The sequence below is a fragment of the Paramormyrops kingsleyae genome, chromosome 22, assembly GCF_048594095.1.
Source record: "Paramormyrops kingsleyae isolate MSU_618 chromosome 22, PKINGS_0.4, whole genome shotgun sequence".
NCBI classification, from domain to species: Eukaryota; Metazoa; Chordata; class Actinopteri; order Osteoglossiformes; family Mormyridae; genus Paramormyrops; species Paramormyrops kingsleyae.
Window position 1 is genome coordinate 3,721,136 of NC_132818.1, and position 19,004 is coordinate 3,740,139.

Below are 19,004 nucleotides of genomic sequence, written 5' to 3' on the forward strand. Positions count from 1 at the left end.
ACTCCCATGTTTTCTGGAACGTTCTTGCTATCAGGTAACCAGAGAAGATGTCGCCACAGGAAACAGGCCCTGCCCCCTCCCTGCTGGCCCCTGCTGGTGTGTGTTTCAAGCCTGCAATGGGACTCAAGGCCTTGTAGCCAGGGAGGGACACCTAAGCCCCCCTGGAGGGCGTGGCCTGAGGGGTGTCCTGGACTGAGGGGTGGGGCATCCAGCCGCAAAGGCAGTGGTGCTGACTGGATCTAACCTGGTCCCACAGGCTGGTAAAACAGCCCCATTATGCATAATGACACATGTGGGACGAGCTCACTGACATCTGCAGTAAATGTATATGGAGGCTTTATCTCCCATTTATCAAATTATCCACGGCTACAGTTACAGCTGCATGGACGCAGAGGCACGTATACTGGGGCAGCGTGATGGATGGTACGGGGGGGGGGGGGGTGCTGCAGGGCAGCCTGTGTGCCTGCAGGAAGGGAGAGGATGGCCGAGGCTGGGCCCCTCCCCCACCAGCTGCTCTTTCAGGGTGGCCTTTGGCAGTGGTATGTTCAAGACCATCTGTTTCGAGATCAAGACAAGATCAAGATTCATCTAACCCAAGACCAAATCAAGACCAAGACCCATCCCAACCAAGACAAGATCAAGACTTTTAATTCACAATCAGAATTCAGATGTTTTTAGGTATATTCCACCCATATTGGGGCTATATTTTCATTTATGTAATTCCAAATGACACTATTATTGAAAATGTTTAATGTTCACATACTCTAAACAATAATGCAGATATAAAAAACACACAATATAATGAAATCATATTGTTTTGTTTTCTGGGTGGTAGGCAGTGTTAAATAGTTCATATTAAGTAATTGATGGTTTAGGTTACAGCAAGTTATGTGGAGCTATTTTATGAATGTACCTTATTGAATGAATTTAGGTCTATGTCATAACATTACTGAGCAGTAAAATATCATGGGTGTGAAGCATGTTACCTTTTTATATTATGGATATATTATGGCAACCTTCCCAGCGTCTTTCATGTTCATTTTTAAAGGGCCCGTTTGCTTAATAACTCTTCCCAGCAGCCCCTGTGCCCTCTGAAGCTGTCCAATAGTGTTATACCGCCAAGCCAGCTGGAAGATGTAGTACATTTTAAGTAGCGCTGCTACAAGAGGACAGCGCAGGAAAATTTATATCGGCATTGTGAGGGGAAAGAAGTATATTTGCATATCAATTCAGATAATATGTTTTGTGGAATTTCAAGACTTATGGCCCAGACCAAGGCAAGATCAAAACAAAATGGGCTCAAGACCGAGACGAGGCTGAGGTTAGGTTCAATTCAATTCAAATTATTTTTGTATAGCGCCTTTCACAACAGTGCTTTGCATGGATGTGTTACATAAAACATCAGGTTGAGCCAAGACTGGATCTCGAGAAGTACGACTTTGGCCTTTGGACCAGCCCTCTTAGCTCAGGGGCTTCTCTCCTGACCTGTCGTTACCCTCATAAGGGACATCTCAGGGCTTGGAGGCCCTCTGCTTAGGGATGGCATGTGGCTCAGTGAGTTAATCAACCTTGTTACTTTGTTTAGGCCTGTAATTACTCTGTTACACACATCTTGGGTCACTCTCTTCTCCCAAAATAACTCTTGGACACGCTGCTGATTTGTACCTGGCTTGGCCTCTTTGCAGATGAAATCTTTCATCATGTGTCAAACAAGCTCAATGGGCTTCAAATCTGTTTAATTTTCATATACCACACTGTCCCTCATTGCTTGACAATTTCAGTCTTATTACTTTGTTTAGGCCTGTAATTATTGTATTGCACACATCTTGCGTCCGCCTCATCTCCAAAGGGGGAAGTAAAATAAAATTCTAATTTCATCAATAAACTGACTAAAAACACATTTTGCTAGTTTTAGGCCATCTTTGCCTCACAACAGAAACAATTTCTTAAATTTCACAGGCCATTTATTGCAGTGTAGTCAGTTTATTAATGAAATTGGAATTTTGTCTAAATATAAGAAAATTATACTTGCTTAGATTTTCATTTTTTGCAGTGGAGTTACAATATCTGATTTCAGGTATCTCACCTGATTTCAGGTAAGTCACTTCAGCTTTCATAATCACTGCTCTCTCTGGTGGATGGATAAATCATTGCAAGTACTTTACGCACAGAGAGTTAAGGGGCGGATCATGCCGGCCCCCATGTTCATTACATCATCGTGGGGGATCTCATTACAGTCAAGGTCCCACCCAGGACCCAGCAGGGACCTGTCATGGACCAGCCAAGGCCCCATCCTGGAAACAGGGGAAAATTCAAGTGGCTACATCTGTAGCTCGCTGTGCCTGTGATTGGAAGGTTGTTCATTAAAACCCCATGGTTACATAAGAAATTTACAAATGAGAGGAGGCCATTTGGCCCATCAAGCTCGTTCGGGGAGAACATAACTAATAGCTCAGAATTGTTAAAATCTTATCTAGCTCTGATTTAAACGAACCCAGGGTTTTAGCTTGCGCTACACTAACAGGAAGACTATTCCATATTCCAAGTGCTTTCTCAAATTCATTTTAAAATGTTCTCCTGCTAATTTCTTCTTATGGCCACGAGTTCTAGTATTTAAACTAAAATTGAAGTAGCCATTTGGCTGAACAGCATCCAGACCCGTTAGAATCTTATATACCTGGATCATGTCCCTCCTTAGCCTCCTTTGCTCGAGGCTAAACAGATTCAGCTCAGCTAACCTCTCCTCATAAGACATTCCTCTAAGACCAGGAATCATTTTGGTAGCCCTATGCTGAACCCTTTCCAAGGCAGCAATGTCCTTTTTATAGTATGGTGACCAAACCTGCACACAATATTCTAGGTGGGGTCTTACCAAAAAACCATCACCTCCCTTGACTTAAACTCCATACACCTAGAGATATAACCTAACATCCTATTGGACTTTTTTATTGCTTCCCCACACTGGCGAGAGTGGGACATGGAAGCATCAACATACACATTGAGGTCTTTCTCATAATCAGCTACCTTTATTTCAGTCAAACCCATAAAATATCTGTACTTTATATTTCTGCTCCCTGCATGGATTACCTTACATTTATCTACGTTAAATTTCATCTGCCAGATATCAACTCAGTTGCTAATTAATTCAAGATCCCGTTGTAGCCTCTGTGCTGCTAGAGGGTTGGTAGAGTGGCGTTGCCATTGGGCCCCAGAGCAAGGCCTTTATCCAGTGATTGGCTAGCCATCAAAAGCTCTCAAAAACGCATATCACTTTAGATAAAAGTGGCTGTTAAAATAAATGAATATTCTTGGTAGGCTCTTTATTAAAACCCCACAAGTGCATTTTGAAAAGTGAGACAGGGAGCTTTACCAAGCAGTAAGGGAGGTAGATTAGCTATGTGATTCCTGCACCATCCTCACATCCGAGTATGAGAGCTGGCAGCACAGTCAGCCCCTCCCCTCTCTCAGATCAGCCTATCAAAATCCCCGAAGCCTCCTGTCACTCAGCTCCCCCAGTCACCCCCTACATCCAACACAAACAACACAAATAGCCCGAGGAAGATCACTTTCAGCTGCTCACCGATACACCACATTACCTCATTGTGTCTCCAGCTTCAGTCACCTCCTTTCCAGGCACTCCTGTGGGGGTTTGTGTGTGTATGTGTAAATGCCAGTCAGTGTGTAAAGACACTGAAGCGAAGAGTAATAAAAGACGGATAAGGAACTCCAGGACCTAAAGAACAATACTGCAAACAGTATTGGATCGATAAATGTGACATCTTTAATAAAGTCTGCTCATTAAGGATAGTCTTCATTATAAAACAAAAGATATATCATGTTGACCTTCTAAATGATCACCATAAATATATATTACAAAAAGACACTGGTTGTAAAAAGGGTTTACACAATGCCGAACAACACGGAAAACAGTATATCAAGCTGCCTACATTGTTCAATAACCTACAGCAGGGGGAGGTATAGAGCTTTATACAGTAGGTGTCGCAGAATGTAGTAAATGGACTACATGTTTTAAACAATCCTGACATCAATCCTGACACAAGAGGAGCCGAGAAGAGGCAACCATTTTCAGGAAATGACCCTGGACAGAAACTCATACATACGGCGAGAAGACACTCAGAAACATGTTATGGTACAGCACAGGCAGGACATAAGAGGCAGAATATCACTCTTGCAGGGACTGTCCATGGAAAGGTTTTTAATAAAATCTTTACAAAACACAAGGCATCTCAGCCAGGTCCCTGTAAAACGGGACTTGATCCATTCGATCTCACAACTTTCATTTTTGTGAAAGTTACAGCAAAGGCTTCACTGTGTTTTCTCAAGCACTACACCTGGACAGCATGTAAACTATGGTCATGAGCTGCAAGCCTTGGCCTTTAGTGTGAGGATGTCAGCATTTGGTCAAAATGGGGTTTGGCGGGATTATCTGTGTAAGAAACGGGTGAGTGTCATTCCAGGGATCCATACCCCTTAGTGACACCTCTGTGAAATGACAGTGACAGGAGTTAATGAGCCAGCCACCATCCCCCAGGTGACACTGTACCATGGAGGTCTGACCTGAGGTCAATGTCTGTAAACATCTTGCAGCAACACAGCTGACACATCACACATCTGGTCAGGCAGCTTGGTGGATAAATGAAATTGCGAAAATAAAAGGATTACATTTACATACAGTAAATCTACAAACACACTGAAATACCCAGTGTTAGATGCTTCCTGAAACACAGGCACAATGAGGATTGTATCCATACCCCACAGGGGCAAATATACTGAGGCGATATTCATGCAGTGGTGAGAAGAACACCCCCCACCCCCCCATCTCCACGATGTGCTTCTTCAGTCCAACTGGCGTAGTCCAGGGCGTCAAGCTTCAGTCTGGCTCGCTACATTCCTCCATGCGCCCCAACCCCCCTCCTGCCACTGGCTGGACAGGCACCAGCACGAGCGACACACAGTGCAGCTGCTGGCATCACCCTTGGCAGCGGTGCTTGTCCCATACGGCCAAATCAGGCTATTTATCTGAGTTTATCTGAAACTCAAACAGCACAATCATCTCAGTGGAAAATCTGATTTATATCAGGATTACCATCAGCCATTTTTTATCTGGTTGCTTAGAAGACAGACTTTACCAAGACAAACTGCACCTTTATATATCTATATATCCTGCAATATTTTACTAAAGTAGTTCAATGACATTTCCACCAGGAATGCAGTGACCTTAAGTACCTTTGAGACTACAACGGTTAATCTTTCTCTTGGGACCCAGAACCTTAAACCCCAGAGGACATCTAGTCAGATGCACTGTAAACTGTCCCTCCCATCCACCAGGTATCTCTACCCAACAATATAAGGGGCTCATATTAAAGGCATCTGGTATTTCCCATGAGAACCTCCCCACCCTCTGGTGACAGTATTGTCTCTCTTTTTTAACTGTATTTATTCATGTATCCCATGCTGTTATCCAGACAGTGTTTTTCATTTTCATTCATTCAGTGAAACCTGTACACTCGTATTCCTGTGACATACCAAAAGAGGCCAGAGGGGTAGCTGGGGATACAGGGTGGGGGTTAGATGTCAATGGGTACATCTTTGGAATCAGGCAAGAATAGGAAACGATCCTCTGGCACGGTTGATGGGAAGACTGTGACGTCACAATGGAGTGAGCAGTTAGTTGCCTCCGCTCCAAGATTACAGTCCATGCAAGCCCTCTGAAGGCTACACCAACAATTTCAGTTAAAATTTGGTGTTTCACTTGCTGTTAGCATAGCCACTGATAATAGGATGATGGCGATGATATTTCCATAACCAACCCCAATAGAACTTGTTCAAGTCAGAAAGTGGTTAAGAGACTAGAAAAAAACTGTTTCCCCATCTACCCCTGAAGCACCTCAGTGCCGAGGATCTACTCACAGCTCAGTGTCCTCCATCATATCGGGGTCCTCTATAGTCTCTGCACGTCGCTTGCAGGCATCCAGGATCTTCTTGCGGGGCCCGAGCGGGATGTGGATGCTCTTGAGGTCATGGTCAGAGCAGAGCAGTAGTGCCTCCAGGTCGATCTTTTCCCTACGGAACACTGGGATAAACTCATTCATGGTCAGGGAGGCCAAGAAGACCTCCAAGGGTGTGGTCTCTGGCTCATCGTCATCCAGGCCAAGCTCCATCTCTTCCCAGGGTAGCTCCTGCAGGTTGCGCTCCTGCAGGCTGCCGGCGCTGCCGATGCTGTCGTCCAGGCTTGGTGAGCGGAGCAGTCGGCTGCGCAGGTGTACATCAGCTGCCCGTCGCGCCACACTGCCCTCATCCCGGGAGCCAATGTCGAACAGGCCGCTGCTCACATAATTCCGTCGAAAAACCATGGTTCCCAGGCCGGGCCGGTTGAAGAGTGAGTCACGACCAGAATCTGCACTGACCTCCGAGTAGGCGGCATCCACAGCATGAAGGCCTGGCTCGCTGATGGCACGGGAGATGGCATCGTCATTGCTAGGGAACATGTCGCGGACGTTGCGCCGCAAGCGGTCTTTGGGGCCAGCATAGGTGCCCTGCTTCACAAACATGACATCGTTTCCCAGCTGCAGACCCGATAACGAGCGCACACTCTTGCGTCCATCTTCGTAGATCTTGAAGGTTCCATCCCCCTGTTTCTTCTTCTGCAGCTTCTTCTGGATCTTAGTTTTGCCTCTGGCCGTAGCATGGAGGGTGGCCTGTGGACAGAGTGCAAAGTCAACATGCTGTTATTTCAGAGATTGTTGTGCCTAGTAAATATTGTGACCCAAATTGATCTACGTAGCGTGAAATTTGAATCCATACATCTAAGCATCTAATGCTGTGACTTGGGGTCTAGTTTAAAGGCTGGGGGTTCAGCCTTCACATACCTGGGAGTATGGCACACTGTTGGCAGAGGTGCCCAGCTGCTGTAGTTTGCGGCTCAGAGTGCTGCTGGCATAGCTGGAGAAACTCATGGCATCCGAGATGGAGGCCTCTGACTCGCCCTTGAGGAACTTGCGCTCCATGCGCCGGTGGTGTTTCCTCTGGATCTTCACGCACTCCTTGATGCGGCGCTCGGCCTCGCGGAAGGCACGATCTTTCAGCTTGCTCACCAACTTGGGGTTGAGTGCCGTCTGCTTGGCAGCGATGGAATCTAAGTAGCGCACGCAGTCCATGTGGCTCTTCATGGCCGCCATGTCCAAAGGCGTGTGGTAGTCATTGTCCAAGCACCACACATTGGCACCGAATGACACCAGGAAGGAGAGGCAGTTGAGGTGCCCATTGGCTGCAGCCAGGTGGAGTGGGGTATTCCCCCAGATGTCGCACTTGTCCGGGTCACCCCTGCAGGAGGAGTAGAGGGGGCAGGAGTACCATGTAAAGACCACAGGAATGAGCTACGTGGGAGATGGGGGAAGAGAACATCTGTATCTCCCAAAATCACTTGCATGAGCAGCATATAAACACTAATGTTTTCCATGGGTTTCTCCCGTATTACAAGGCCGTCTCCCAGCGCCCTCCCATTTTTCCATGGGTTTCTCCCGTATCACAAGGCCGTCTCCCAGCACCCTCCCATTTTTCCTGGGTTTCTCCCATATCACAAGACCGTCTCCCAGCTCCCTCCCATTTTTCCTGGGTTTCTCCCGTATCACAAGGCCGTCTACCAGCTCCCTTCCATTTTTCTCTGGTTTCTCCTGTATCACAAGGCCGTCTCCCAGCTACCTCTCGCCTTCTTGTTTCTCCCCAGAAACTCCAATAATTTGCATAGCCCTCAAAGTTTTATTTTGAATAATCATCATACACAGATCCATAACTTGTGTATGTCTGTCTGATGTTACTGTATAAAACACCTTCTAGACACATAACCCACACACTTTATATAATTTCAACCCATCACCGTAACCTGGCAACCCACAACCCGATTCAAGGGGTGTACACAGCTGCTCTCTGCACAGGCCGGCAGGCCAGATGAATACTGACTGAACTAGCTAGCTAACTTAGCAGGTGTCAAAATGTCAGGACATGACAGTACAGCGTTCCATCGAAAATACCAAATACACCTAAACTGATCTTAATATTTTGTCATTACATAAATAGGAACTGTTTATTTATTTGTTTGTTTGCTTGTCCTCCCCCAGCCAAAAAAAGTCCTGTATTTTGAAATCCAATGTTGGCAGCCAGTGGCCTTTCACCATTTCATGCCCTGATTACTCTCACAAAGCCACTGGCAGAGGGCATGAGTAGTTTCCTACATCTTTTTCCAAGTAGTTAATAACAAGATTAAGGAACATCCTCATTATCTGCAAGGCTATACAAAAAGAATAAAGATCTCATAATCATGCACACACTTATAATGATTCAAATTATGAGAGTTGTATCCAATCTCAGATAAGATCAATGGTGTTTTACCACTGTCCAGGAGAGGGCGATGTTAGTAACTGTCATGCAAAGCGAGTGATAAGTGGCTAAGGAAATGCACAAGTAATAAATAGATATCTTAAGCTGCTCTACTGCTACACCAGCTTTACATTACCTGAGTAAACTACTGGCAGTTAGTTTAAAATTAAACACACACATGAGCAAAAAAAATTGCTATATTTTGCAATCAGAATGAAAAGAACACATCATAAAGTAAACATCTCTGTTTCACAAAGGGAGACGACAGAGGGAAATTACCCAGACAACTGAGGAAACGATCACATTAGCCAGGCCCATAACATGCAGAGCTCCGCAGAGGCCACACCTATTATCTTTCACAATGTTCTTACTACAGTCTGATTAGATGTTGCTCAGTGAGGAATGTATAATTTATCTCTCAGACTCCTTAAGGCACAGAAAAAAAGAGTAATATGGGTATGACACACAGGCATCAAGATCCCCCCTACCTGCCCAAACTAACAGTGCCATATTCACAGGTCACCAGGAGGCCTCTGTGTATCACCTTTCAGGGTACCCCGACAGAATGTCACATGACCCCAGAAGTGGCGGTGGTCACGTGTGGGATGGCAGCATGACAGGGCTGCAGCTCCCCCCGCTCACTGATCACGTTCATATACAGCCTGTTAAACGTGACACTCTTACGATGGCTTTACAGCTGTAGACCTCATATATTTAGTCAGCATCAAAGATCAATTATATTTTCACCCACATAGCTTTATCAGTAAGTATAATAATAAAGTTATTATAATAACATTACGACTAACAAATACTGATAACAATGGATTCCGATAAACCTTTATCCTATCCAGAGTGGCCACTGTCTCATGCCCGTGCTTCCTGGAACAGGCTCCAACCTCACAGTGAACCCGTACTGAATAATGCTTAAAATGAGCTTTTTGTAATTTTGACAGACACAGACACAGACCACAGGTGTTTTACTGCCTCATCATCTGAATTGCTCTATAAATCTCCCCCGCTCACCTACTTCACCCACTACACATAAACAAGATGCAGTTTAGGCCACCTGCACCCCTCAGCTGGGGCTAAATGTGTTTGGGGTGTCTTCAAAAGGAAGCACGTTTAAGGGACATCGCGGGGTGACATGCAGCTGCGGAGCAGCTGGGTGGTGCCCCTGCCTGGCCTGGCAGAAGGCTGAGAGCGCGAGCATGAACATTTCACGGGCTTGCTGTGAAGCAGAGCTGCGTATTACCAGAAATGGGTTGGGTTAACCCTGTGTGAAATTCACCAGGCAGTGAAAATATTGATAAAAAATGAAGGACAGGTTTTTCTCCGCCCGTGCCCCCATACCCTGTAAGGCCATCCCTAACAAGTAGGGGTGTATCGATTCTCCAAATCCACGACTGGGTTCAGACCATGATTCTTGAACCACAGTTCAGTTCATACCTCAGTGTTTTGTTTTTTTTTTTGGGGGGGGGGGGTCAATAAGAAAAAACAGGGAGTTTTTTTTTGTTTTATTAATCACAAACAATCTGGAACACTAAAGGGGGTTATTACCCATCTTGAGATAATGAAACTAGCCTAGCTTGTACTGCATGCATGATCACTCAGTCATGTTTGGAATAACGCAGTTGGGAAACAATAAAATAGGTGCAATGTGTAATATTTACCAAATGTACAGCTGGCCCTAATTTTAAACAGAATCGTGATTTACGTACGCTGTAGTGTAAATTGTGAAATGAAAAATTAGTTGTGTAACAATAATGTAATGACAACTGAACAGGCTGCAGCAGTGGCAGTGACATGACATCACTTCCTTATGATCCTAGTGGTGCCAAATGAGACCCCCATTCTACCCCCCCCCCCCCCCCCCCAATTATCATACTCTGCTAGCAATGTCTGTATTCATTTATATTTGATTTATTCAACATATGTTTTTGTGAAAGCAGAGTCAGACAGTGAGGTTAAGGGGTTTGCTCAGGGCTCAATGGTGAAATGACTCTGCCGACTATAGAATCTGATGTGAAGACCTTCCCGATCGTGGGCACCATGCTCTAACCTGCCAAGCCACATTCCACCCCTCATTAACCCAATAATCAACACTGGGGCATCTTTTGTTCTTTTCCTTTTAAGCCTCACAAAAGATGAAACCCCACAAAACACAAAGTGAACAGATACCTAATAAAAGGGTAACACTTTACTCGAAGGGGAACAAAACTTATTAGTAACTTAGTTTCTACTGAAATATAAATCATGAATCATAGTCGCTACTTGAGATAAAAAATGGGTCACGATTCACGATTCATTAATAATGAACAAACATGAGATAACATTTGTGTTATTCATTACTTGTTCCTTCAATAGTTCCTTCAGTAGTTCGCAAAGTTTACAGAATTAACAAATATAGTAACATATAGTAACTGCTTGAGAAAAAAGATGTGTGCGTCACAATTTATTAATAATGAACAAACATAAGGTCAGTATGTACTGTAACTAAGACTTACTCAATTGGTGATATTTTACCCATGTGGCAGAAATAATATTGTATTATAGTCTTACTTATGTATTAATTAACCACAAACTAACATTTTTTGCCTTGTTGTAATCATTTCACATTGAATTGTGGCATTATTGCAGTTCCTGCTTCATTGCAGCTTAAATAAACAATCTTTCAAAAGCGATAACTCTATCTCTTTGCAAATATCATTCATAGGCGTACACTTCCTTATACAGCACATTCAGGTTTTGCTCTGTGTGGATTTATTCCCTGAGGTGTCTGTTTCAGCTCACTTCCCTTTGCCAAATGTCAAAAGGGTGCAATAAATATGGGAGAGCGAGGGCATGATCGATATGGAGGCAGTGGAAGGGGGCCTCACATTGCCCCCACATCTTTCACAGTGACCTTTCAACCTCCTGTCTGTCATTCCTCAAATTACAATCGCTTAATTGCCTCTCGCCCTATTGCTCCACCAATAAACCTGTCAGCCAGGCCATCCCATCATTGTGGCTAGTCTCATCGTCGAGGGCAACGGTGGCCATTAACGTTATTATACCATACCACGAAATGAGACTGCTCCCCACCTTTCCAAATGGGGTGTGTAGAATTCGGGGGCATCTTGGGGCAGGGAGGAGGCTTTGTTTCTGGTTAAGCTTACATTAGACGGGAAGGCAGGGTGACCCCTGATGACCGTGACAGGTCCAACTGGACTTAGAATGAGAGATCAGAAAACATCTGAAATATGCTAAAAAACACACCAGCATGCAACCGAGCACAGTGACCTCATCTCACCAGGCTGCAGTGTTCCTGGGCAGTGACTAGGAGCTTAAAATCCAAAACTCACCTGTTCCAACTCTACACGGGTTAAAATCCGCATCCTTCGCCCCAGTGCTTGGCTGACGGCAAATCTGAAATTGAGGTCAGTGGGTTGCACTGAGAGGCAGCCTATTGTGTCAGACTGTTTCCCTGCTAATAAAGGGGTGATTTTGTCCCTTATAAAATGGCTCTTACATAAAGCAAACACCATGCTGTTTTGCCAGAACAAAGGACACACACAATGAGGCAAAAACCACCTCATTAGAAGCAGGAATCCAATCAGGGTCCTGTCAATTAAAATCAACAGCTGAATACTAGACCCCGACAGACTATTAGTTAGGGACGTTTGAGGAACATGCTGTGTTCCTCACAATGGACCAGATATAAATAAAAATATAAATGTAAATATAAATATATTGCTTTACCCGACAAATCTGACAAGGACTAGAATAAGAAAGGAGGTTGATGATAAGAAGGCCTATGATGTCATCTACTTAAATTTCCAAAAGGCTTTTGATATTGTCCCCCACAAGAGGCTCTTACTTAAACTCAAAGCGACAAGTATTTTAGGAACTGTAGCGACCTGGATTAATAACTGGTTAACAGATAGGAAGCAGCGAGTAGTATAAGAGGCACAATGTCACAGTGGGCCTGCGTTCATAGTGGGGTACTGCAGGGTTCAATTTTAGGACCACTATTGTTCCTAATTTACATAAATGATATAGACATCAATATATACAGTAAACTGGTGAAATTTGCAGATGACACCAAGGTGGGTGGTGTAGCAGATACTGAACTAGCAGCTCAGCAGCTACAGCAGGATCTTGATTTAATTAGTGACTGGGCCGATACCTGGCAGATGAAATTTAACATAGACAAATGTAAGGTACTCCATGTAGGGAGCAGAAATATAAAGTACAGGTATTTTATGGGACCTACTGAAATAAAGGTAGCTGATTATGAGAAAGACCTTGGTGTGTATATTGATGCTTCCATGTCTCATTCTCGCCAGTGCGGGGAAGCAATAAAAAAGGCCAATAGGATGTTGGGGTATATCTCCAAGTGTGTGGAGTTTAAGTCAAGGGAGGTAATGCTAAGATTATACAATTCCTTGGTGAGACCTCACCTAGAATATTGTGTGCAGGTTTGGTCACCATATCTTAAAAAGGACATTGCGGCCTTAGAAAAGGTGCAGCGTAGGGCCACAAGAATGATTCCTGGTCTTAGAGGAATGTCATACGAGGAAAGGTTAGTTGAGCTAAATCTGTTCAGCCTCAAGCAAAGGAGACTGAGGGGGGACATGATCCAGGTCTATAAGATTCTAACTGGTTTGGATGCTGTTCAACCGAATAGTTACTTTAGCATTAGTTCAAATACAAGAACTCGTGGCCATAGGTGGAAATTAGCGGGAGAACATTTCAAACTGGATTTAAGGAAGCACTTCTTTACACAGCGTGTAGTCAGAATATGGAATAGTCTTCCTGATAATGTAGTGCAAGCTGAATCCTTGGGTTCCTTTAAATCAGAGCTAGATAAGATTTTAACAACTCTGAGCTATTAATTAAGTTCTCCCCAAGCGAGCTCGATGGGCCGAATGGCCTCCTCTCGTTTGTATAGTTCTTATGTTCTTATGTTCTTAAGGATGGATGGATGGCTTCACTGCTAAATATGACTTCCACAATGTCTATGATTAAAACTGGTTTTCGAAACAATAACAGATTTCAAAACTTCAAGCACTCTGTCCACCGATGCCATGGGCACCGCATCACATTACATTTAAGGCAAGGTAACGATACCACTTTAACAGGCCTATGGAGGAAACTGCCACTTAATGTTCTGTATGTCTGGCTGTGGCTCCTCGTGAAAAAGAACAAAAATGTAGCATTCCTGCAATTTCCGGTTAGAAACACCTGAAGCCAATCACCCAAAGGACAGCTATATGATATGGGACACTGTAGGGGATAAAAATTCTCTGATAAACAGTCAGCAGTCAAGCACAGTTACAAACTGTAGCATTAATGAAAAACACTGCAAGATCGCCTGGTGTGTATATGGCTCTCACTGCAAGATCGCCTTGGTCTGTATACGGCTCTCACTGCAAGATCGCCTGGTGTGTATACGGCTCTCACTGCAAGATCGCCTTGGTGTGTATACGGCTCTCACTGCAAGATCGCCTGGTGTGTATACGGCTCTCACTGCAAGATCGCCTTGGTGTGTATACGGCTCTCACTGCAAGATCGCCTGGTGTGTATACGGCTCTCACTGCAAGATCGCCTGGTGTGTATATGGCTCTCACTGCAAGATCGCCTTGGTGTGTATACGGCTCTCACTGCAAGATCGCCTGGTGTGTATACGGCAAGGTGAAGAATGCAAGGTCAAGGGTAATTTAAAAGAGAATTGCCTTGGAAAGACAATTTATGAAGGTCCAGTTTCATATGACTCATGGGGGACTCATGGGAATGACCAGCTATCTCTCACTCTCTCATGGCCATCCTCACATGAGCACTGAAGCATGCATGGGCTGTCATGCCGACCTGACAGGAAAAGATTTGCAACGTAACTATCGCTGACGCCCGACATACGGTGATAATAAAATGGCGAAAGAATCAGATATACAGCTCTTGAAAAAAGTAAAAGACCACAGCAAAAATTTCAGTTTTACTCATTTCTCAATTTATGGGTATGCGTCTTTGTAAAATGTTTTTTTTTTTTTTTGCAAACTCCAGCCTGGCTTTTTCCTACTTCTCACTGATGAAGGGCTTCTTCTTGCTTTATGGCTCTTCAGTCCTGCTTCCAACTATCCTAGCAGTGCACTTCACATCACTTTTTGTTTCCCATTGTTTTTGAAGGTCACTTGAGGTCATCCTCCAATTTATGAGGCACTACCGGATAAGCTGACGATCATCTCTGGCATTGGAAAGTTGCTTCTGCCCTCTACCTGGCTGGTTATTGGTCATTGCCAGTGTCTCCTGCTTCTATACCGCTGTCTGGAAGCAGCCTGCCGTGCAGTGTAGCTTTCTGCCAGCAGAGCCAGGATTTATAAATGCAGATTTTAAAACAATATAGAGTGGTCTCTTAATTTTTTCCAGAGCAGTATTATAATACTCTTTTTAGGGGCAATCCTCTCATACCAACAAGCAATACGTATCCAAATGCACAGGTTCAGCAGTAAATACACACACTGTAACAAAATGCTGTGGAAAAACAGTGAAATTATTATAGTAACATACTGTTTTTCAGTAAAACAGTATAATACTGTAGAAAGAAGCATTTTGGGCAATATTTAGGGGCACCTGGCTATTTCCAATAAAATACTGCAATATACTGTAATTCAGTACATGCAATGAAAAAAATAACCTATAGAATTTGCTCAAATAAAATGAGGTAACAATTTGCAGTTGCTTTTTGGGGTAAATTTAAATTATTTCTTATGAGTAGTGTAACCTCATCAACATTTGATGCAAAGCAGTACCAGGCTTTGCTGGCGAGCCCATAGAGATGTGACTATCCTGCTGTGTCTGGGCACAAACTGGCAACCTTCTGACCACAGGACAAGACTCTTAGTCTGCTGAGCCACATGCTATCCCCCATAAAAAAGCCTGGTCTATAGTCAATGGTGCATCATTTCACTGTTATTTTAATGGTGCACTGAAAAAAGATGCTATGTAGAATTTATTTTTAAAAATCCTTGTAAGTTTTTGCACAAGCTTTTTCTAAGTAAGTTTAACTGCAGTACTAATTAGTAAAAGTCATTTAATTTTAAGCCTTAAGAATCACATGATATGCGTAACATTTACTTTGTTGTATATCTTAAATAAAACCTGAATAAATTCTCTCCATCCATCTACCTCCCTACACTAAGACGTATTGTTGGATGTGATTAATTTTAAGACAAGTGGTTACATGAAATTAATTTATCTAAGAACAGTTATGAATTTTACGTTCATAGTTCAATTGTATGTTATATAAACTAATTTAAGTAGTTTGCAATTATCTTTTTTATTATTATAATTTCAACAGCACCCATGTTCAATCTACTTAAATGCAGTGTTGCACAAGTTCCAAAAGTAATCCATTACAGACTGAGGTGAAAAGTTCAGGTCCAGAAAATACCGATCCAGACAAAGGATTTGTTTCAACCAAACAGATAAGTATTGGGATTCTTTATGGCATTATAACAGTAACATACTGTAAAGTAGATTACAGTGGATGAACTGTAAAATTAACAAACTATGGGCAACTCTGCTGCCAGTAGTTTACTGTTAATTTACGTGACAATTTTTACAGTGATACTGCAAAAATAAATGCACACTTCACTGTATGAACAGTGAAGGAGATACTGAGACTGGTGTTAGTTTCTTCGCTTGCAGGGGAAATCGGGACTCAGTACCTCCAGCCAGGCCCTGACCTTTTGCTTCAATTTAATCCCGACCATGAGAACTTTAGTGTAACAGTCACGGGTAATATAACGATAAATCTCCAGAAAGCACGGTACTTAAATCTCAGCAGAGCCTGCAAACACTGCCCGGGTCGTAAAGAAATATTCCTTGTATTGTTGTTTATATTTCTTTATGAAACGTCATGAATAATTTAAACTGATTATTTTGTCATTTAGATAAAGGACCATAGAGACAATGTCAATATGCAATATCACCTTCTCCATGTTTGCAACTTTCATTGCTATGCCGACTGCGCCTGCTAAAGGCGCGTCTAACGGCGACAGTTTTCCCTGCGTAGTGGGATCCGCGGGTACACGCGTGTCCTGTTTTGCGCGTAACCGTGACTGCAGGGCATGCCTGTTAACGCGCACAGTGTGTCACACACAAACCCGCCGTGAGAGACAGGGGAATGCGCAGGCAGTCAGTACACGTTCTCCCGGCTCTAATGGGAACTCCAGAAGGGTGATTAAGAACGAGCGTAATATCACTTAAACTTCCATGCTGTGACACCGTTTGATATTTTGGGTATTTTATAATCTCCCTACGAAAAGCCTCAGAGCAAAAAAAAAAAAAAGAAAAGAAAAAATGGCAACTGCAGCAGGAATGTAACCAAATGGCGAAGAGTGCGCGAGACACAAAACTGCAGATGTACAATAAATGTCAAAAGCATTATAAGACACACCTTTTAATACAGCGTCTGGCATAACGTGATATTCTTAAAGGCATGACGTTAAGCCGCTATCATATTGGGTGGTCCTCACTAAAGGTCGCGGTGACGCACAGTGGGTCCCGAACCCACCGCCCCCCGATCACCTCTAACCCCCCAAAGGCGAAAGTTTTTGCTCCACGTCAGATTACCAACCGCAAACACCTGCCACACTCACCCCCTGCCCACTATAAGACGCAGAGCCTCTAGGTTTCCGTGGTAAGCGGCCCATAGCGTAGGTGTCATGCCATCTTCGTCGGGAGCGTTCAGGTCCTTCCGTGTCGCCTCCTTCAGTAAGTCCAAGTACCCGTCCCGGGCCGCCTTGTGGTACCTGTCGCTCATTGTGCCTGGCGAACTTCTCCCCCTTACAGTCGACCATCTGGCACTAAGGAGAATCAGGAGAGCTAGCCCCCCATCCAAGAAGGATCGACCGGCTTAAAGCGCGGTGAGGTGCCGACCTGTCTCTATGGCCACCCGGACGCCCCTAAATGGGGAGTGGTTTCGATGAAGGGATACCCCACAGCATCCCCCGGGTCCTAACAGGCGCGTTAATGGTCCCCGTTATTCCATTTTCATGCAACCCAGTTATTACCTGTATGCATGGAGGCTATTTGCAGCAAAACACTATTCAAAATAATGAAAAACACATAGGTTTTATATGAACTTTTTAAAAGTATTGTATAATTTTGACAATTTAATTGTTTCACGGATCAAAAATAAATACAAATAAATGTGAAAATACTGAGATGAGACGTGAACAGCTGTAATTCATCTCAGTCAACTGAATAAAGCAATGTCTTTTTTCTGCCTAGAATGCACTGACTTATGATTTACTTCGTGTTATACGATGGGGAAGTATACAATCAATGTAAAGTTGACGTTAACGTAATTATAGTTTACTATGCTGATTGTTAAAAATACTTAAGAAGATTTACTACTTAGAGAGGAACGAATGCCTTGCAGGAGCCTACAGTATGTCATGTCATGTTGTAATAAACTGGCAGCAGTGCAATATGAATAACAGTGGATATATTTTCATAGTCACCAAGCTACATTGTTCAGAATTGTTTTGTACTGATATGTTTATCCTCGTTTTTTTCTGCAATAAAAAGAATCACTTTATTTTAAAGACACTATCCAGGATAATATATATATATATATATATATATATATACATAAATATAGGCTACAAAACAATGTAAGCACTCAAAGAAATGTCAGCTTCCATGAAAGATTTCCCCACTATTATAAATTTCTGTAAGTCAATTGGTGCTTATTAATAACAAAGACAAAAGAAAGGTAACCCATGTAGAGAGAAGAAATATAAAGTAAAGATATTTTATGGGCTCATCTGAAATTAAGGGAGCTGATTAGGAGAAACTTCCATGTCTCACTCTTGCCAATGCGAGGAAATAGGCAAACAGGATGCTAGGCTACATCTCCAGTTTAAATCAAGGGAGGTAATTCCCCTGGTAAGACCTCCCTTTCAATGCTGTGTCTAGCTTTGATCACCTTCCTTCAAAAAGGACATCGCTGCTTTAGAAGTGGTCCAACATGGAATGTTGGAGCATGGAATAGTCTGCCGAAGAGGTATTGCAAGCAATATCCTAGATTCCTTCAAATGTGAACTTGATAAGATCCTGCAACTTTAAATTATAAGTTTAATTTCCTCCAAGTGAACTCGATGGGTCGAACGGCTTCCTCTCGTTTGTAACTTTCTTATGTTCTTATATAATCTGAAAACAATGAATGTAGCGCAATGAAAACTGCAGTGGGCACATGAGTTGCTGTGCCACTGAGACTGTAGTTCATCATTTTCCTAAGGTTGTCCATAAATCATTTTCCAAAGCTTGTCCAACTTAAAATCGCCAGAAGACATCTTTGTGTTGACTTCAGCAGGTGAAGTCCAGGAGTTTCTCTCAGAGCCAGTGTTATGCCGAGTTCTGCATGCCTGTGGAGAACTGCATGCACCTCACAAAAAAGGGGGAGGTCATGGCTCCAGGTAGAAAAGTGCTCAGATAGAGAAGCTCCTCTGCAGGGGCTGGGGCAAGAGAGGGCCTCATGAAAGTTAGAAACCCGCTGACAGGTGAGGTCAGAGCGGCACAGCAAGGGAGGCGCTGCCCTGTGCTCCTGAAGCGCCTTGGACTGC

General features: G+C 43.5%; 1 protein-coding gene across 3 annotated transcripts; it reads right to left on the reverse strand.

Moving 5' to 3' along the window:
- Nucleotides 1-3,758: 3,758 nt before the first annotated feature.
- ush1ga (Usher syndrome 1Ga (autosomal recessive)) lies at nt 3,759-17,333 on the reverse strand. 3 transcript variants are annotated; one of them, XM_023816509.2, is made up of 4 exons: nt 17,034-17,333; nt 6,891-7,344; nt 5,932-6,719; nt 3,759-5,050 (listed from the first exon to the last, which is right to left on the reverse strand). In XM_023816509.2, exons 1-4 carry the CDS (start codon nt 17,195-17,197, stop codon nt 5,047-5,049), a joined length of 1,410 nt encoding a protein of 469 aa, XP_023672277.1. In that variant the 5' UTR covers nt 17,198-17,333; the 3' UTR covers nt 3,759-5,046. The 3 variants fall into 3 exon arrangements, with proteins under 3 accessions (XP_023672277.1, XP_023672275.1, XP_023672276.1); XM_023816507.2 differs by having other exon boundaries at nt 3,759-5,056; XM_023816508.2 differs by having other exon boundaries at nt 3,759-6,719.
- Nucleotides 17,334-19,004: the final 1,671 nt, after the last annotated feature.